The sequence below is a fragment of the Rousettus aegyptiacus genome, unplaced genomic scaffold, assembly GCF_014176215.1.
Source record: "Rousettus aegyptiacus isolate mRouAeg1 unplaced genomic scaffold, mRouAeg1.p scaffold_m13_p_1, whole genome shotgun sequence".
NCBI lineage: Eukaryota > Metazoa > Chordata > Mammalia > Chiroptera > Pteropodidae > Rousettus > Rousettus aegyptiacus.
The window spans coordinates 94,896,447-94,917,464 of record NW_023416284.1 but is presented as its reverse complement, the minus strand read 5'-3'; the positions used below and the strand labels follow the sequence as shown (position 1 = coordinate 94,917,464).

Sequence of the window (21,018 nt, the reverse complement as noted above, 5' to 3'; positions counted from 1 at the left end):
CCAGCTTAAGTAGGGAATAAGGTGGCAGTGGGAAGTACTTCCCAACCCAGAACTATACTGGGAGCCATTTCCAGGAATTGGGCATTGATGGAGAGGCAGCCATTGCTACATGTCTGCCACCTCCACCAAACACAGTCTTGCCCTCCATTCAGTGGCAAGACTAATTATGGCAGAAAAAAATGCAGCCTGTGCAGCGAAGAGAATCTTGGGGACTTGAAGTCACATGGCAGCCCCGCGGGGGCAAGGAGTTAATACATCTTCAAGAGGTAAGCAAGGCTGGTTAGGCCTGGCAGAGTGAGTGGGTAGCAAGAGCCATGGTAATGACCAGAGAGACTTATGGTGACAGTGGCCAGTAAATCAGGAGGGGATTACAGGGAGAAGCGGTATTGGTGGTCCTACTGGATAAGGAAGCAGGAGCCACAAACACAGACATCACCTGCTGTCCCCGAGCACATTCCCCAACCCTACTCCCAATACAGGACCCAGGAGGGTCAGGAGTGGGAGGCTAGAGCAAGCAGAGCCAAGTAGGGCAACCAAGGATGAAGGGCTTGGGAACTGAGATCACTCCCATTAAATAAGTAAAAACAAGGAAAGAAGTTGCCCCAGAAGCTCAGGCTATGAAACATCAAGGAAGACCAAGGAGCCAAGCAAAGTGCAGGCAGTCTCTAGGAGGATATAGGCAGCAGAGTGATATAGAACTGGTGGAGAAACTGGCCTGGAACAGAGAGGGAGGCACCATCAGCACCTGCATGTCCCCTACCCCCCAAGCACAGCCCCAAGTTCAGGAGCAGAAAAGAGGGGAGGCTGGCTGGGGGTCAGCAAAACCAACTCTCCTCTTTCCCTGGTCTGGTGGCACTAATTGGTCTGACACCTCTGTTATTTTAGTCACACAGAGTGATTCTGGATTGTCACGGTACTACCACGGAGTGAGCTGTGTGATTTATGTAAGGGGGAGAGCCTCCCTGCCCTGCTGGGCTGTGGGTTCATTCATTCTCCAGTTCCAGCCTCTAACAGGAGCCGCATAATTTCTCAACTTCTTTGGGCCCCCTCTCTGGCAGCAGGCAGCAGCCCTGGGAGCCCTGAGCTTGGACAAAGCTCTGATTAAACCCTCTTCCTTCTTCGAGTACAGCTTTTTCCCCTTCAGCCCGAGGTGGTTTGTCCAAGTCAGTCCCAGGCAATAAAGTACCCAGGACAACCAGCAGCAGCCCCAGTAGAGCTACACAGACATTAAAAATATGTTTATCTTTAATGATCCAAGATTCTGCAAGACACACTGATATACCCAGAAATGGGTGGAGATACAGCATTTCAGTGGTGCTGCTGCCAACACAGGGAGGGTGCGGGAGGGGGGTGCTAAGACTGGATATTGGCTGGAGACCCCCCCTCCCAGGTGAAGTCAATTCCAACCTCACAGGGAGTTTTAGTGCCCTATCTCCATGAAAACCAGCCTAGCACTAGGATGGGGCCCTAGGGAGCCTGTATGAGCATCTCTGAGAGGTATTTCCCATTAAGAACCACAGATGCCCTCCCCCACCCAAAGCTACTGCCTCCACCAAGATAGAGGAAATGGAGTGACCACAAAATGACACGTGACTGTACCCCGTATAAGAGAAGAAAAACGGTTGGGGGGAAGGGTAGCAAAGTGGCTATGGCAAACAAGTGTCATGATTGCCAGAGGGCTGGTTGTGACCCAACCCTGGAGGTCCCCTCTGTTGCAGTGGGGCCACTACTGCTGGGGAACAGAAAAAGGCAGGTCTTCAAGGGTGCTTCCTCTCTTCTAGAGCTGCCCAAGGTTTAGGTCAAAAGGGGTCGAGGCCCAGGAGGCAGTCGCATCCACTACCAAAGACAGTGCTACCTGCATCCTGATGAGGTGTCAGGAATGTGGGGCCCATACACCTCCCTTCCCGGCCTGCGGGACTGTCAGAGGTCCAGGCTGAGAACTCCAGAGAAGACTAGGACAGGGTGGGGAAAGAAGACAAAATTTTCTCCAACTTGGCATCAAAACAGAATAAGTTCAAAGAAACAAAACTTTGATTTGTACAGTAGCTGCTCCTGGCCAGCTCACGACAGTGGGTCTTCACCCACTCAGGCTGGCCCAGTAAAAAGCTAGGCAAAGCAGGGGCATGGCTGCCCTCAGGGCAGCGCATGGAACTCAGAAAAGTGAGTCTACAGGATACAGGAGAGAATCGCAGAACTAAAGCCCTGCTGCTCTCTGACACGTCCTCCACCGGCCCCATGTGCCCTGGGCCCTGATCTCAAACCCGCCGTGAGAGCAGCATCTTTCAGGCTGAGTCCTGGCAGGAGAGAGTTCCTAGGCAGGTCTCCAAGGAGGGAAGTCTAAAAGTGTCCCAGAAGGGACGTGAGTGTCCTCTGAAGGCCCCAGGCTGAGCTCTTCAGGGGAGATGGAGAAGAAATCACCCACCCCTCATGGCCAAACTATGGTGACTGTGCTCCCCTGTCCCTTTGAGAAGGGGAAGAAACCAGTACTGTGGGCCCCCAGGCAGAGCACCCTGACTCAGAACGACAGGGCATTCAGCAGGAATGGGTGTCCTCAGACCCTCAGGCGCTGTGTGTATGGATGAAGGACAGGACATCCTCCTTGGACAGCTTGTCTGGGTCTTGAGGCTTCTGGGAGTCATGTACACGGATGCCATCCCCCCACTCCCAGAAGAGACGGCCATAGTAGCAGATGCTGGGGAGGAAAAAGGAAGTCAGAGGGCTATACCCAGGTGGAGCAGGACTGAGAGATCACCACCCAAACCCTGACCACTGGCTTAGAGGATGAGTGTTCTTAAAGAGTCGGGGGGTAGGGGGTCCTGCCAATACTCCACTTGAGGGTCTTCACTCTGGCAGCCAAAACACAGAAGGTCTCACTCAGCTCCTCCTCCCTGCCTTCTAGAACCAGCTTTTCCCAACAAACAGCTACTGCTGCTGAGTCCAACTGGATTTCTACAATTACTGATACTCCTGGTTTATCTGTCTGCTGTTAGTATAGAATAGTATTAATGCAGTGACAGACACTAGTGTCAGTGACGAATTATAGGTACATTAGGGCTACTGGGGGCCATTGGAACCTATGACCAATCTAGCAAATAGACAATGGGTACTGACCAAGGGATAGTTGGGACCCTAAGTCCCAAGGGGCAGGGCTGTGGGCCTTCAGCATGTGCCTACCACCAGGCCAGGGTCAGAAAGTCATGTAAACAGTCGCTGCCCTGTGGGACAGATGCCCTGCCTAGGTGAGGCCCTTCACACCTAGGGCCCCCAATTATCACAACAGGTCTTGGCATCACTCTCCTATCACTGAGCTTATTATGCAGGCCCAGCCACACCCTGAATGGGGGTTGCCATCCCCACTCTTGTAGAGAAGCCTAGCCCTTGCTCAGGGGAGCTCCTGTGTGGGCAGCAATCAGTTTCAGGACCTGGGGTGTGCCCCAAAGGGCTGGCTAGCATCCTGGCAGGAATACTTGGGGCTGCAGAGGGGTCAGGCCTAGAGGGCTACTTACTGAAATGGGGCAATGGAGTCTGCAGGGAGGTCAAAGGTAGAGAGCTTGGTTTTCTTGTTGTAGAAGAACTTCCTCCTGAAGCTTTTGCTGAATCCCATAGTCCATGGCTCTGACAGGAGGAAGAGGGGAAGAAGCCCATGGGGGAACAGATCAGGACAATGTAGGGGTGTGCCTTTCCCACTTCCGTTCTTCCAGTCCCCTTCCCCTCAAAGTTCAGACAGAGAACACATGCAGCCTTCATCACCAGCCCAAAGGGGCTCCAGGAGGACAACTAAGATAATTCTTAACAACCCCGCCCTGTCCTGCCAACGTGCCACCAGGGCAACATCTCTGGGTCCCTGGCAGAGGGAGCAGGACTAGAGGACACTGAAGAAAAGGGATTCTACAGGGGATGCAAATGGCCAACCTTGACTTTCTGGGCATGCTGCTATGCACTAAGAAGGTCCTCTTCCCACCATGAGAACACCATGCAAGCATATACAAATTGGGGCCCTCTCTTCCCAGGCCCAACCTAACCCCCAGCACCCACCAAAGAACATTAGAGGCTTGGGGAACACAATACTCCCCACCACAGACCTCAAAGAAACGCCAGCCTGGCTACTTCCCACTTGGTGCGGGCCAGTCACTCTGATGGAGGGAGGCAGGGCAGGGAACAATCACTCATCACCCACCATTCACTGTCCTGACGATGTAGAGGCCAGTGGGCACAAAGTGCCGGTCATCCCGTCCTGTGTAGCTGAGCTTCGGTATGCCACTGGAGCCCTTGATTATCTTCATTTCTAACCTGATTTCCCCAAGGAGGTGTGCAAACATGAAGTGTAAGTGTGTGCATGAGAGAGAAAGCCCTAACATGAGTCTCTGGCTGATAGTGAAATCACACCAACCACAGTATTTTATCTCAGATCAACATAAGAAACTGAGGCAGACATAAGTGAGCTGCTCCATGCCACACTGCAAGTGAATGAGTGCAGTGCTGGGTTCAGAACTCAGGCTCTGAACTCTCAACTAAGTAATGGAAGCAGGGGAGTGACAGATGTTTTGTGGTGTTTGGGGTGTTTCAAAGTGACACCGGTAAAGGTAAGGTCTGAAACCACAGGTGCCACCGGGTCCACCACCCATAACATCATTGGGGCCAGTAAAGAGTTAACACGAGAGCACTGAGACTCCATGCCACAGCAAGGGGCACACCCAGGATGAGGGATGAGACCCACAGATCTGACTGAGCACCCCCAACACCACTAAGAATCTGAGGAAGCAGTTATGCCCCCTCTGCCCCTCCAGGCTCAATCTCTCTGTCAGCACCAGGAGCTGGGATTTATAGTGTTTCAAGCAGCTTGCTGCTCTACCCCTCACAGGGACAATTGTAACTATTACAGCATCAATGAGCCCGTATTTCTGCCTGACACAGACTCGCCTGCTCCCCTCCTGACAGGGTGCTGAATCAGCTCTCAGCCGGGGGGCTCTTGGCTGCAGTGGAGACGCACTGCACCGAGGCAAGGGAGGCGGGAGGTATAGGCAGCCCGCCAGGGCCAACTCACTGCTCACCCCAAACCATCTCTACAAAAAAACAACGAATCCTGGATACTGCCATTCCCCCCACTCCAACTCTTCTCAAATCCTGAGCTACCCTGGTTGAGTCATTCACCTGACAAAAATCTTCTCCATCTCCTCCAGCCTGTACACCTCCTTCACCCTGCAGGTAGAGAGAGGACAAAGGCTTCCTGGGGAGATGCTCCTGTCCAGGCAGAAGCTGGTAGGCAGGAGGCTGTGCCTGTGCTTGCCCTCTGCCCCAGACCCCTGCACCACCCAAGTCTTCAAGAATGTGGACCCCTGGCCTCTCTGCCGCACTATTGTCATACACAGACAAGCCCTACATTTCAGAGCTGCCAAGCACCCCCTTGGGATGGCTGCAGGGTGACTGTGGTTATATGGAAAAGGGGAGGGAGAGAAGAAGGGCAGGCAGATAAAGATGTCTCTGTCGGCATTCCCACCCCAGTTTGTCATCACCGTTAACAGAGACCAGAACACCAAGGTCCAGACTCTTGCCCACGTCTGACTACATGGATTTTAAGCCCTCCTGGAGCACAAGTTACTTCCAAATAGTCCTAATAGGGCTGTTACCATAGAGGGCGGGGGGACGCCTACCCAGGATGCAGGGCTACTGTTTGATGACCAGCCCTTCACTTCTGGGGGCTCTTGAACACACCTTGGGAATTGCTACTGGGGAAGGTTCCCCAGAGACCCAGCAACCAGACCGCAAACAATAGAGACAGGGTCCCTAGGAGCTGCCTCAGGCCCAGGCAGACAGGACATTTTCAAGTATGGGAAAAAAACTGTTTTTGGACTTTCAGAAGACATCTATAAAGTGCGTTCTCAGTACTGGATTTAATTTTAAGTAAATTTATATTAAAAAGAATAAGAATGATTTTGATAAAGTATAAATAGACACCTCAGTCTCTAGGAAAATGAAGCTCCAGAGGTAATAACCTGACCTTGTCTGTTCCTTGAATGTTCTCTCCTCCCTCATGAAATTTAACAAGGCAGAAAACCCTAGCCTTCTTCTCAAGCACCAAGGTTCCCACTCCTTCAAACTATCCTCCTCTTTCTTTCTCATCTTCAAAAATTTCCATTCCTTCAGCACCCTTTTCTTACCTAAAAAAATGAAAAGGCCAAGTGATTTGCTAATGATACTCAAGTATGAACGTGTGACTCACAGTGGTGTATGAGTGCTCTCAGAAGCACACACATCTTTAATGAGGATACCTTAACCCCTACAAATAAATCTCCTGTGGAGGCTGGCCCACTGTGACCAGCAGGATGAGGAGTTACTCTGGGGTAAAGGAGCTACCTACCTACCTAGCACTCCCAAACAAATCACTCATCAAGGGCAGTCTTATCTCTAACACCAACCTTGCTGGGTCCCCTTCACTGAGCACTCCCATCCTCCACAGGATGGGGAAGCCAACACTGGCCAGAAAGAAGCAACAAGGAAGGGAGATTTGAGAGGAAGAGATGATATACTCACCTGATGGGATTCATGTCAGGCCGACTAGGCTTGGAAACAGCTTTCACAAATTTCTCAGCAAGCTGAATTCTATAATCCAAAGAGAGTCTCTCAGATACAAACAAGGATGCCTCCACCAGCATCCCTGTCGGAGGCATTTTCACAGCACCAATGGGAGAACACTCCTGAATCTATAGCAAAACTGCTCCAAGGGGCAGCACTCACACATCCCCCAAGAAGCCCAGCCTTTCTCCACTGAAGCATTCTCTCTCTCTCTCTCTCTGAATTCTGACCTCTAATTTTGCTACATCTTCATTGGTTTTTCTGAAGTGTGCCTTCAGCTGTGCTCAGGCAGTCTACTAGAACTTTAATATCATCTTTACTGTGTCTACTTCATCACCCCAAACCACAGATACCCACTGAGATGAACCAATTCAGAAGTGACATCAGCAATGTGGCGGTGCAAGATGTCCCTCCTTTTAACAACTACGCATCCATCCACCAACCAAAGTGCCTTTGTGGGAATTGTGGGATCCAGATGAACTGACTTAAATAGGACCGACCACCCAAGCACAACATGTGCTTCTCCCCGTAAGGTCACCCTCTTGCTCAACCTTAACGTAAACATCATCTGTGATCTGAACAGCTGTGACAAAATGGGATTGTGCTGGTATCTATGATCATTATGGCTCAAGCCCTAGCAAAGTCTGAAGTCTCAACACTAATAGCTTACCCCGCCCCTGAAACCAGCCCATAGGTGGAAGGGGGAAACACTATGGAAATCCGTAAGCAGGGAAGGCCTGGCTGAGGGGCCAACCCTCAGAGGCTGCTGCCACAGGGCTGACCTGGCCTACCCCACCTCCCTCCCCCAGGGCCCATGTCAGACCGCTGGTTAAAGTGCTGCTCCCGCACGTCACTGCCATTCAGCACAAGGACATCGAGGATGTGGATCGCACTAATCTTCCGCTGGGCCTTTCCCTAGAAAGACAAGTATGCTGCCAACCCTGCCGGGAATCGGCCTGGGGTCCACTCTGCCCACCATGGCATGCTGGCCCCCACTCTACCTATAGCCCAGGAGAAGGGAAGAGTTCTAAACACAAGGTATTTCTTTTGTCTCCCTCCCAGCTGATTCTTAGCATCAGGCTGGTCCAGGCTTCTGAACAGGCATAGATCTGAGGCTTTGGGTGATAAGCACCCCGTGAACCTCAAACCCAATGAGGCTGTTGCCATGGTGCTCCAGCTAAGAGCATGGCTTCCAACTCTTGCCAATTGTTCCTACTGACTGTTCAAAAATCATCTGTATGGCTGTATACTCAAAGCTATGGGAAACAACAAGTTGCTTCTTTCCCAAGGGATCCTTGGTCCTAAACTAAAATAAACCAGCACTAAAAACGCCCAGCAGGGCCACCGGGGACCTGGGTGCATAGAGATGCTAAAGGTCTCCTTCACAGATGGAAACCGTGGTCCTTCCTACCTGAATGTACCATGGCTTAGAGCAATTGCTTGAGCAGGAATAATTATAATGCCTTTCCCTGGCCCTTGGCCACGTACAATGTAACTCAGTTAACTCAGAGGGAAAAAGGGCCAGGCTCAGCTATGCCCCAGGTTCCTAGCTGGCAGGGCCAGGACACATGAGCAGAACCACCTCTGACCTCCCCTTTCAGCTCATGGACAATCTCCACAGAGAGCAGTGTGTCTCGGGGTAGCTCTGTCTTCAAGTCCAGCTTGACCCAGCGGTCTGACTGGCGGCCATCCCACGTGTAGATCTGTGATTTCTACAAGCAGAGAGAAAAAGCTGGGTCAAACAAGCATGGAGATTGAGAGGTGAGAGGCTCAGTTCTCAAAAGGGCTTTCAATTGGTGGCTACAAGCTGATAGGACTGGGAAATGTCAGAAGGAAATGTCTAGGAGAGATTAGTCAGCTATACATCCATGATAACAATAGTGCTGTCTTCCACTGCCTTAGTGGAAGAGAAGTAGAGATCCAGCTTGGTCCCATGGTAGGGCATAGACCAGGGCACCATTCAATAAGCCTAAGTCCATGATTAGTGCCTTTAAGAAAGATCTAGTTTGGTGCATATGTCTGAGGTGGGTTTGGTGAAGGGTCCAGAGAGCAGAGCAGGAGAGAAAAAGTAAAAATGAGAAAAAGATAAAGTATGAGAGGACACATAGAAAGTAAGTGAGGACGAAGAAATAAAATTATATAGAAAGGCAAGTCAGAGTAGAAAAAAAGAGCAACAATGACTTTACCCAATTAAGTAACACACAGAACTGCCAAGGCTTTCCCTCACCTCATTTTAGGCTCCAAGGGCCCCAGAGTAAGGATAGGTAGTGTCTTTGCTGGAAAGGATGACATGGGATGGTCGTGGTGTTGCAAAGAAATGGCCACATGGACTCAAGCCAAATTAGCCTGCTGACCATCCTACCAGCCTAGGAAGCTCCATATAACAAGAAAAGAGGCAATATTCCCTTTAGCGGTGTATGGAAATGAATAAGCAAATAAATAAAAGAATGAATGAATGAATGACAACTGGCTAACTCAGAGGAAGAAAGGAAGTAATGTTGCAAGAAATACCTTCACTGGGGGGGGGGGGTCAAAGCCCCTGTTGCTTGGTGCCAAGAAAACATGCACTGAGTGTGGCAGGCAGCTGTCCAGATTCCTACAGACAGAGGGTAAGGTTCCACCACCCACAGCTGGGTAGGAAGCAGGCTGCAGACTTACCCCCAGGCCGATGAGAAACTTCTGCTCACTGCCAGACACCATGCAGCGGTAGTCGAGCACTGGACGGATCTTCTCCAGGGTTTTGGAGGTGAGCAGTGTGGGCTTATAGCTGAAGATGTCAATCTCAGTGCCCTGCAGACCCGGGTCAGAGAAAACACAGCTGGGTTGGGGGAAGGGACAGGCGCTCAGTATGGGTACCTGTATGGGGGTGGGGGCAGGCTGGGAGAGGCGAGGGACAGGAAGCACTTGCTCTCGGAAATATCATACCCTACACCTCCTGCCCTCCTTAATGATGCACTAACTGGGGTCTAATTCCCTCTGCCTGGAGTGTTCCTTTAGGACCTATTAGGAGAGGCTGAGATAGGAAACAACACCGAGGCTCCAAGTACAGATACATTTACCAGAGCTATAAAGAAATGTCACCAGCATATAAAAGCCATTCCTTCAATAAAACTGAAGGCAAGGACTCCCCACCAGTTGGTTTAAGTGATCTCTCCACCCCATTCAGAAAAATGTACCCATGCTATTCTTTTGAGGCCATCTTCGATCTTATTTTCCAGTGCCTGACCCCACAAAACCAGCACAATGGCCCATGATCTGGGCTAGATTTAAATGATGCCCAAGGAAAAGCTGGAAGTCAAGTGGTAGAAAAAAAAGAGGCAGGACCAGTTCACGGGAATCAGGACAGTGAGCTAAGGGTTAGGCCAGCCCTACTACAGAGCTCTCCTGGAAGTCCCCCTTGGGCCTTTGCCTAAGATAATCCCATACTTCAGTCTCCCCTACAGGCAAATCTCACGGAACCCTAAACTGGCCAGGGAGTGATAGTCAGCACCATCCTTTGGGTGGCGGGAATGCTGAGCACAGCATATCTCAGGACGAGAATCTTCAAGCAGCCTAATGGGCTCTCAGGGAACTCAACACCCCTACACCAAAGGTTCCCATGTGTGGTGGCCTCGGCCCAGTCCCTCAGAGCCCAGGTGGTACCTGTACAAGTCTTCTGAAAGACAGACATCTGGGGTCTCAGTGATACTTTCCGTACGTAGAGGTAGGCCTCTCTAACTTTATTTTCATCAGACGTGAACCTTACCTGGATTAGCTCAAAGAACTTAGATTTTGGGTCTGAGGAAGAAGGAGCAACTCGAGCCTGATCTGGGATCTGAAGAGACAGCAAAGAGCTTTGATTTTCAAATGGACTTTTGACCAAGACTGTGTGAGAGTCTACATAGATGAGGGGAGAGGTTCAGACTGGGGAAGATGAAATGGCACATAACACAGGAGTCTAGCAAGAGGGGGATGGAGATGGATGATTCAGTCACTGTTCCCTTTCAGGCCCTGTGGTAGCACACCCCAAATGCCACTTCCCTTTGTTGCTACACAGGGCTACCAACAGCAAAATGAGGCCTGTTCGCCCACCACCCTTGTCCTTTATGACCCAGCTGCAGGGCCCAACTGGCAGTGAAAGGGCCAAAGAGGTAACACCAAACAATGCTGAAATGTCCAGCCCTGGAATGCTGTGAGGGGAGGGAGACATTTTCATGTAGCAGGAGACCTACAGGTCTTCTCTACAGCTTTCCTGTCCTGTAGCAACACTGGGCTAGGGAGACGCTTACCCCCCAAAGACGGAGGCACTCTTTCCGGATCTCTGCCTGCCGAGGCTCACTCAAGGTCCTGGGAAAATAAAGCCAGCAAGTGATTAAACCTCCATGAGGTACAAGGAGTGTGACTCCTGTAAGCCTCCTCAGAATCCCAGAGAGGAAGCCCGCATGAAAAAATATGTGTGCACACCTGGAGGCTGTAATGCCATCAGCCCAGAGTGCTCATCACACGCACACGGCCCTGCCTCTTGGAAATAGGATGACCTCCCCTTCCTACCACACAGGAAAGAGAGGAGACTACCCTCCTGACCATCTGATAGGGTTCTTCACACATCCTTCTTTAAATTACCCATCAGTATGTTCTGGCTCCTCCTCTGCTGATATAGGCCACATTAAGTCTATCCCAATGGACATCACTATGCCCCAAAAAGCCAAATTAGCTTATGCTTGCCCCTACCAGAGATTTTCCCTAACCAGTTCTACATTCCCTCTCTTGATCATTCTTTACACATGTCCCCTAACATGATGTATTCTACACCCTCTGATGTACTGTTAATGACTTTTCCTGTATCCTTTTCCTGGCTTATCTTCACAAAGACAACATAAAATCTTTGAGGGCAAGGTTTGTGCCATAATCTTCTCTGGAATTCTCCACAGACCACAGCAGAGTATGAGATAAAAATGTTTTTAAAATATTTGTTGAAATTAAATAAAAGAGCTCAGGGGGAGAAGTAAAACAAAATGATCTTCTCTTGAAATAGGTGAATTGTGGAAAGTAGGCAGCACTCACGTGTCTTGAACAAAGGCATGGATTTTGGCCAGAGCTTTGATCTGCAGGCTACAGTGGCTGAAAGGGAAAAAAGAAAGATTTGATCTCAGAAGGATTACCAAAAAGACAGCCAAAAGACATCAGGACAAAGAAGAACAATGATGACTTCACTGGAGCAGTGACCCTCTATATCTGGAGGAGGGACTGGGAATTGAAAGAAAACCCCCATGACTAGACCCCAAATTACAGTTACATGGGTAAAGCAAAAAAAAAAAAAAAAAAAAGAGTCAAACCCTCCAGACACTCAGATGCCAAGTCCTGCTAAAAGGAAGGAGGAAGGTTCTGATCCCATATTTAAAATTATGAAAGCAGTAGCGAACTGATTCTAAATAAAGCAGCGCCAAAGCCCAGACAGACAGTTCAAGTACAGACTAAACTGACTTGACTAACACTAACAGGTCTTGCCAGGCTAGACTCCACTTTCTTGTACATACAATGGCTAGCATTTAATAAAAAAGTATGAGACGTGTGATAAAGCAAGAAAATGTGACCCACTGACAAAAGGGAAAATAATCCAATAGAACAAGACTCAGAGATGGTCCAAATGTTGGAATTATCAGACAGGGCCTTTAAAATAACTGAAAAACATGTTAAACGATCTAGTGGAAAAGTTGTATGACATGCGAATAAAGATGGAGAATATCAGTGGAGATATAAAAACTGTATTTTAAAAGCAAATAATTATAGAAATAAAAAATATGATATTAGAAATGAAGGATGATTTTGATGGGCTTATCAACAGACTGAACATAGTAGAAGAATCAGTAAACCTGATAACAGACAGGTCAGCGGAAACACAACTGGAACATAAAGAGAAAAAAGTGAAAACCATAACTGAGCATGTAAGCTCTGTGGAACAATAACAAGCAGTTTGACATAAATATAATTGGAATCTCAGAAGCATAGGAAAGACAGAATAAGACAAAGATATTGACAAGATAATAGCACTGAGAATTCCCCCAATTGATAAATGAAATCAATCCAAGGTCAGAGAACCCCAAGCAGAATCCATACAAAGAAAACCAGATATAAACGCACCATGGTCAACAAGCTGAAAATAAAAGATAAAAGAGAAAATCATGAATGCAATCAGAGGAGAAAGGACACATGACATACAGGGAAACAATGGCTAAAAATAATGGTAAAGGTAAAAATAATGGCTAACGTCTCATCTAAAAACAAGGAGCTCAGAACAATATCTTTAAAGTGCTGAAAGAAAAACAGTGCCAACCTCGAAGTCTCTATCCAATGAAAATACCCTTTAAAAGTGAAAAGGAAGTAAATACATTTCAAGAGACAAAAGCTGAAAGAATCAGTCTCCAGCAGAGATTAAATAAACTAAAAGAAATTCTTTAGGGTGAAGGGAAATGATTCCAAATAGAAATCTGGTTCTGTGGAAAGGAATGAAAAATGCCAGAATGGGTAAGTGTCAGTAAATATCAAGGAACCTTTAAAAAAAAAAAAAAAAGTAGACGTAAATACAAAGGTGTGTGTATCTTTAAATCTCTTTCAAAGACTATAGACTGTTTGAAATAAAAAGAATAACAATGTAAAGTAAGGTTTTCTATAAAACGAGAACACAAAGGAAGGAGAACTGTAAATGCACATTTACTGTAAGGTTCTTACACTGTTCATGAAGCAGAATACTTTTTGAAAGTAAACTATGACAAATCAAAGATGTAACCTTTAATTTAATCTTTAGAATAACTAAAATATAACACAAAAGACATAAAAAGAAAACAATATGAGGAGATAAAAAGAAATACTACTAAAAATACTGAATTTGCCCGCCACCAAAAAGGAAGGAACAGAGAAACAGAAGACAGGATAATTAGAAATCAAACAACCAAGACAAGGGATTTAAACTCAAACATATCAACAATTACAGTCCATGTAAATGTACTAAATATCCCACTTAAAAGGCAGAGACTATCGCACTGGTTAAAAAGGTAAGAACCAACCATGTGTTATTTACGAACACAAAGACAGGTTAAAAATCAAAAAGACAAAATAGGATAAACCATGTAAATACTAAGCAAAAGAAAGCTGATGTGGCTATATTAGTATCAGACAAAGTAGACTTCAAGAGTATACCAGAGATAAAAATAAATATTTCACAATGACAAGAGGGCAATTCATTAAGACAAAATCTTAAATGTGCATTTGCCAAGTGATTACAAAAATCCCAAATATATGAAGTAAAAGCTAACAAAACTAAAGAAATAGACAAATCATAATCGAAAAATCATAAATGAAGACTTTAATAACCCTCTTTAGCAACTGATAGAATAGTCAACATATCAGTTAAGATACAGAAGATTTGAAAAATACTATAAAACAACTTGACAAAATTAACATTTATAGAACACTATACTCAATAACAGCTGTTGGAATACTCGCCATGATAAAGATGAGCCGCAAAAAAAAAAAAAAAAAAAAAAAGGATGAAATCAAACAGTATATTTTGAGTATAATAGGATGAAATCTAATAGCTATCTTGGAAATTCCAAAGTATCTGGATATTAAATATCACATATCTCCATAATGCATGAATCTATTTTTCATTATAATAATGAAAAATAGATAACATCAAAATGTGGCAGAAGGAACCTGGCAAAATAGAGTAGATGATAGAAGCTTCGTTCGTCCCCTCTTGTAATCACATCAAAGTTGAGATGGAAACAGAGCAAACAGCAAGCAGAGTCACCTGGGGATCTAGATGAAGAGAAGCACTACAACTAGGAAGAGAAGTAAGAAACACCCGGCAATGGTAGAAAGTAGGGGGGAGCAAAGTGAGGCTGCCCAAGCAGCTGAGTGGTACAGAGGCTACAGCAGCTGCAGACCCTCTTAAAGGGGCCATGTGCATGAGCGGACTTTCACAGTGATGGATCTGCTCACTCTGAGCACCCGAGTCAGCTACCCGGGGGCACCAAGGACTTACAGGGGAACACTGAGTTGTCAAAGCAAGGGCTGGAGGTGAGGCTTTCTACAGGTAGAGGTACTGGCGGTATCCATTGTTCCTCTGTTGAGCCCTCCCTGCTCCTAGTGCGCAGGCACAGCACGCCATAGGTGAGACGTCATCAAACTGGATAACAGAGGTCGCTCTGCTCAGAGGATTCCCTGAAACTCTATCTCCCCCAACTCATGGCTGCACCCAAGCTACATTCAGTTTTGTCTTCAGAGAGTCCCATGCCATTAGCAGAGCAGCACCAAGACTCACAGTGGTGGCAGCTGACCTTGGATTCTGGCATGACTTCTTGAGGCAACTGTAAGCATAGCATCTGTGGATTGCTTGCTGAATCTTAATAGGTAGCCCCAGAGGGGCATAGGTTTGGGCTAAATTTGGCCTGCAGTTGAACTCTTCTCAGGACTGTGCCACTGGACACCTACTACACAAAGTCACGCTAAGACTGGGAGACTTAGGAGCTTTGCTTAGTACACAGAAACAGACATGTGAAGGCAGCCAAAATGGGAAGACAAAGAAGCAGAAACCACATGAGAGAAGAGAACCGAGATCCGGGAATAATGGAGTCAAGCAATCTAACAGATGCAGAGTTCAAAACATTGGTTATAAAGATGCTCAATGAAATTAAGGGAAGTGTAGATGAACTCAGTGAGAACTTAAAGAGGTAAAAAACATAAAAATAGAAATGGAGAGTATAAAAGGGAACCTGTTAGAAATGAAGAATATATTATCTGAGATGAAGAATGTATTAGAGGGAATCAACAGAGTGGAGGAAGAAGAGGATTAAAACACTGATATAGAGGATTGGGAAGCCAAGGACACCCAACCAGAACAGCAAGAAAAAAGTAACCAAGAATATAATAATAATTCAAGGAACCTATGAGAAAAAATTAAGTGTAAAAACATCTGTGTAATAGGGGTACCTGAAGGAGGAAAGGGAGAAGAAGAAGTTGAAAATATATCTGAAGAAAAAAATGATGGAAAACTTCCCAACCTGGTGAAGAAAATAGACATACAACCCCAGGAAGGTCAGAGAATCCCCAAAAAATGAACCCAAGGAGGCCCACACCAGGAAACACTGTTATTAAAATGCCGAAGGTTAAATACAATGAGAAAATCTTAAAAGCAGCAAGAGAAAAGCAATTAGTTACCTACAAGGGAGCTTCCATAAGACTCGCAGCTGATTTCTCAAAAGAAACTTTGCGAGACAGAAAGGCTTCACATAAAATATTCAAAGTATTGAAAACCCAGGATTTACAACCAAGAATACTTTATCCAGCAAAGCTATCATTTAGAGTGGAAGGACAGATAAAGAGCTTTCCAGACAAAAATAAGCTAAAGGAATTCATCATCACCAAGACAGTATTACAGGAAATGTTGGAGGGACTTCTTTAAAAAGAAAAAAAACGTGTATTGAAATCATGAATAAAGAATGGAAATAACTACATATTTATTAACAAGTATATCAAATGGAAAAGATTTAAGTGCTCCAACTAAAAGATAGAGAAGCTGAATGGATAAGAAAACTCCTACATATGCTGCCTACAAGAGACTCACTTAGGATTGAAAGACACACACAGACTAAAAGGAAGGGGATGGAAAAAGATATTGCCTTGATGGACCTAGGGAGTATTGCGCTGAATAAATCAGATAGAGAAAGACAAATGCCACATGATTTCACATACATGTGGATTCTAAAGAACAAAATAAACAACAACAACAAAAATGGAAACGAACTCACAGATAGAATATTTTGAGGGCTACTAGATGGGATGGGTTAGGGGGACGATGAAAAAGAGCAAAAGGATGAAGTACAATGGGAAGATATAAAATAGTCATGGAGATATAAAGTGTAGCATAAGGAAAATAGTCAACGATGTTGTAAAAAATATGTAAGGGGAAAGAGAAGTATCTTATTTAGTGGGGTGACCACTTTGTGAATTATATAGATCTCTAATCACTATGTTGTACAACTGAAATGAATATTATTGTATGCCAACTATAAATGAAAAAAAAAACCCATTGAATTATACAACGTAAATATGAGCAACTAATTGTCTACTATACTTCAATAAAACAGGGGGAAAAGAAGAAAAATGTGGGAGATTCAGCTACAGCTGTCCTCAAAGGAAAACTTATAGCATTTAAACACACACACACACACACACACACACACACACACACACACACACGCAGTTAATTTTTTAAAAAAGGAAATTATTATAGCATTGATAATTAAATAAAAGGAAATTATTTTCTTTATTCTCCTTACTTTGGGCTTCATTTGTTCTTCTTTTTTTAGCTTCTTTGATTTTAGACCCTTTTTTCTCTTAATACATTTATGTATTAATAAGAATATTAATTTTAAAGGGAAATTTATAGCATTTACAAATAAATATTTAAACTAGACGAGGACTTTAAAATACAGATTTAAAGACTACTATTCCTTATGCACACAGACACAAAAATCATTAATAAAATAGTAAATCACATATGTAGCAATATATAAAAGTGATAACTCATGACTAACTGGAGTTTATCCAAAAATGCAAGTTTTGTTTATCAGTGAAAATCACCAAATATAATTCACTATAAATGGAATAAAGAAAAATAATAAGTTCTATAGATACAGAAAAAGTATTTGACAAAATTAAATATCCATTCATGATAAAAACTCTCAGCAAACTAGGAATATATAGAAGAAAACTTCATCAACCTGATAAACGACATCTATAAAAAACCTATAGATAACATCATACTTAATGATTAAATATTTTACACTTAAAATCAAGAACAAGGCAAGGATGTCTGCTCTTATCACTTCAATTCAACATCATACAGGAGGAACTAGTCAGTGCAATGAGGCGAGGGAAAAACAGAACTACCACTATGATCCAGCAATTCCATTTCTGGGTATTTGTCCAAAAGAACTGAAATCGGGATCTTGAAAAGAAACCAGCATCCTCATGTTCACTGTAGCACTATTCACTACAGCCAAGATGTAGAAACAACCTAAATGTCCACTGACAGATGAATGGACAAAATGACTTTTTCAACACCTATCCGGCCCCATAAGAAAGCACTTGTACTGATTCACTGCTACTATACAGCTCTCCAACCTACCTCAAAAAACTTTTCTCTAAGGCTTGCCCACTTAGAAAACTGAGCCAACTGTTAGGACTTTAAATTATTGCCACTAACAGGGAGGAGGAAAAACAATTAAAGAAGTTTGGGGAAAAAAACAGCATTTGGATCACCCATCTGGGGAACTTATAAACTAGCAAAAGCTTTCATACCAGAAGCTTTTAATGTCATATACTTGCTTTCCAGCCATCTCCTGCCCCCAAACAGCATCTTCACAAGGCAACAACCATGATTGCCTTTTATAAACAGAAGCAATTAAAGGGAAATTACTCCTGCCTGCCTCCACGGTCAGAAGACAAGGTTGCTCTCTGTTAGATTTCAATACCATATCCAGACTCTCATGGGAAGGACTAAGCCAGCCAGGCTCCCACTGGCCACCCTTGTGACAGAGCACGGGAGCAGGATGAGGGTCCTCTAAGTCCCCGGGAGCCCTGGAATAAGCAGACCAACCCCAGTTATCAATTTTTCAGGGTTGATTCAGGGTTGACAAAGTGATACCAAGAGCCAGTCTTTTAGTTCTTCATTCTCTGGTCTTCCTTGATACCCTAGCAGTGCCAGCAAAAAAAACCTGGTTTACTTACCTCTCATTGGACCGTATCATGTAGTCAGTAAATTCATGGTCTCCCTTGATCACATCCAAGGGGACCACAAGGTTGACATCGGAATCCGTGTTCCGTAGCTGGTTGAGTTTAATATTGACGGAGAAGAGGTACTCTCGCACGTCATCTATGCCCACCTTCAGGCCCTTGCACACCACATACCTGGCAGGAGAAACCCTATGAGCATTCCCCACCAACATTCCTCCTCTCCAAACCCCTTGCTGAGTCATGAAGCTCAACAGCCTTAAGTCTATGCACAAAGAACAGCACAGACTGTGCTGCAAAAGTTTACCTCAAATCTTTCCTTTTTATGTTGGGCTGTATTTCTACTCCCTATGGTAGTGGTTCCCAACTGCCCTGTGTCAGGCTAGCTGTATCACCATCACCTGGGGAGTCTGTTAAATTACAAACCTCATCAGTCAGACTCTCCAGGGATGGGGCCCAGAAATCTGTTTTTAACAAGCCACCTAGCAATTCAGATTGGCCGCATCTTCTCTCACATGGTACATGGGCACTATATCCCACCTGGGATCCCAACAGTGCCTCTGGCTGGTGACCTTCTTGCCTCTCCCAACTCATGTCCCTTCTATTGGTCACGTTCTCCCTCCTGGGCCAAGCCAAGGATCCCCTACACAAAGGTGGTGAATAAGGCTTGTGAAGAGGGAGAAAGAGGCTGAACTGGCATATCACAGAACCAGTAAGATTCGAATCCTGACTCCTCTTGGCAATAATCACTTCTTTAAAGTCAAGGTTTTTAATGTTGCTTGAGGGGTCATGCCTGAGAGATGCACCAAGATTTGTACTCTGACATTTAGCCAACCAGTCTGATTAAAATGGAGAGGTAAACCTCACCTCTCTGAGTTGGCAGGTCGGCTGGTAATCGGCTTAAAGAGACATACTCGTTCAAAGCAGCAGTATAACAGGTAGATTAGCCCCACGCTGAATGGTGTGAAAAGGTCAAAGGTTTTACAGATGAAGTGGCCTCCTGGATTAGAGAGAAAACACCAACAGCAGTCAGTGGTTCTAGTCCAAGAGGTGGGTAAAGTAGTCTCAGGGGGTAAATATGACCAAGTCAGGGACCCGAGTCCATTAAAAGTCACAGGCAATTTATGGGGGAGACTTAGCTTTGGAGGGACTTTGGGGATTCTATAGCACTTTCTTCCCTTAATTCCTCATTCAGCAACCCGTCACCTGATATAAGCAGGTTTTTTTTTTTTTTTAACTTCCAAGCCAACCCTTATACATGCTCTTGTCCAACAGGTTCTCTAGTGGGTCCTGGAATAGGGAGACAGCTGAGGAAGTGTCACCTGTCCGGACAACAGACAGCGCCATGAGGAACTGACAGAGCAGCAGCTGCTTGCTGAGGATCTCTTGTAGGTTCTCCTGCCCCTCCACAGAGAAACCCTGAAACAAAAGCACAAGGATCAGGGTGGGGAAGAGAAGTGATGAAGATCGAAAAGAGCATCCCTACCTCATCTTCACTGAGATTTCTTGAAGTGTTTGCACTGATTACCAGCACCTGACTGATAAAGATACAGCTGGGCATTTGAATTATTTTGGCATGGTCACATGGCTCATTAGAGATGAAGCTAGTACTAGGACCCAGGCATGACTACTGGACTAGTGTCACTGCTCTATCAGTCCCAGGGAATGGGAACCAAGTCTGCTTTTCCAAGGAGCTGGTTAAGAAAACTGTAAAACTCACATAGGAATCCAAGGGAGGAGTGAACAGAACAGAGGCAAAACACTGGCTGCTCACAGGCCGACTACAAGATAGGAAACAATGCCCTGTTGAGTCTGATGGGGCCCAGGAAGTACATGTGGTGGAATGCTCACTCAGCAGCTATGCTGATCACTGAACAGGCCCCAGTTTGGTGACAGGAAAAAAGTGAGCACAACTCTGACAGTCAGTGATCTCTCTTTCTTTGCTAACTAAGGATTTACTCACAAAGCCCAGTTCCCTGTCCCAAGACCATGAAGGCTCAACCTCTAGCCAGCAGGGTCTCTGGCCAGGGTGTGTGTTCAAAGAATGTAGTTACTATTCCTGTGGTCTCTTTCCCTGTGAGATCCCAACAGGGAGCAGAGTATCAAGCTCACCGAAAGGAAAGGAGGCCAGGGGCTGGGGGATGGGAGAGGGGAGTTGCTTAATGGGCAAAGAAAGAGCTTCAACTTTATAAAATGAAAAATGTTCTGAAGATGTTTCAAAACAATGTGAATATATTTAACACTACTTAACTGCACACTTAAAAATGGTTGAGGTTATAAACTTTACATTTTTTTTTAATCACAATAACTTTAAAAAAGTAAATGAGGTTGGTCTCCATTAAGCTGGCCCCAGCCAAACCAAGCCTCAGTCCTGTGGAGATTAACAGCTAAATGACTTAGAACTTACAATGTTTAGCAATGTCTTCAAGATTTATAGATGCTTCTCAAAATGCATGCCTGTTTAAAGGGTCAATTCAAAAAAGAAAAAAAGCAGCCCAGTCACCAGTCTGTATTGCCTAAGCAGAAAGACAATCCTTGAGTTTGCCACTCTACCTGCCACATTGCAACAGATGCCTCTCTAGCATTATCAGACCCTCACACCTGCTCAGCTGGAGCAGCCCCTTTACCATACCTCCTACCCGCAGCCTATCTGTTGTTCCCTACCGTGCA

General features: G+C 45.4%; 1 protein-coding gene across 2 annotated transcripts in view; it reads right to left on the bottom strand.

Moving 5' to 3' along the window:
- Positions 1-1,227: 1,227 nt before the first annotated feature.
- The window catches only part of CMTR1 (cap methyltransferase 1), a 43,920-nt gene continuing 24,129 nt past the window's right edge, over positions 1,228-21,018 (bottom strand). Inside the window, exons 11-24 of one of the 2 annotated variants that reach the window (XM_016152681.2) lie at positions 19,671-19,767; positions 19,216-19,348; positions 18,346-18,525; positions 11,617-11,673; positions 10,842-10,899; positions 10,319-10,387; positions 9,232-9,363; positions 8,163-8,285; positions 7,397-7,488; positions 6,532-6,600; positions 5,152-5,199; positions 4,178-4,290; positions 3,507-3,615; positions 1,228-2,692 (exon numbers count right to left, since the gene is read on the bottom strand). In XM_016152681.2, the coding sequence (XP_016008167.1) occupies positions 2,560-2,692; positions 3,507-3,615; positions 4,178-4,290; positions 5,152-5,199; positions 6,532-6,600; positions 7,397-7,488; positions 8,163-8,285; positions 9,232-9,363; positions 10,319-10,387; positions 10,842-10,899; positions 11,617-11,673; positions 18,346-18,525; positions 19,216-19,348; positions 19,671-19,767 (1,413 nt within the window). In that variant the 3' untranslated portion in view covers positions 1,228-2,559. The remainder of the gene's footprint in view (positions 2,693-3,506; positions 3,616-4,177; positions 4,291-5,151; positions 5,200-6,531; positions 6,601-7,396; positions 7,489-8,162; positions 8,286-9,231; positions 9,364-10,318; positions 10,388-10,841; positions 10,900-11,616; positions 11,674-18,345; positions 18,526-19,215; positions 19,349-19,670; positions 19,768-21,018) is intronic. The other variant, XM_036239562.1, reaches the window with a different exon arrangement.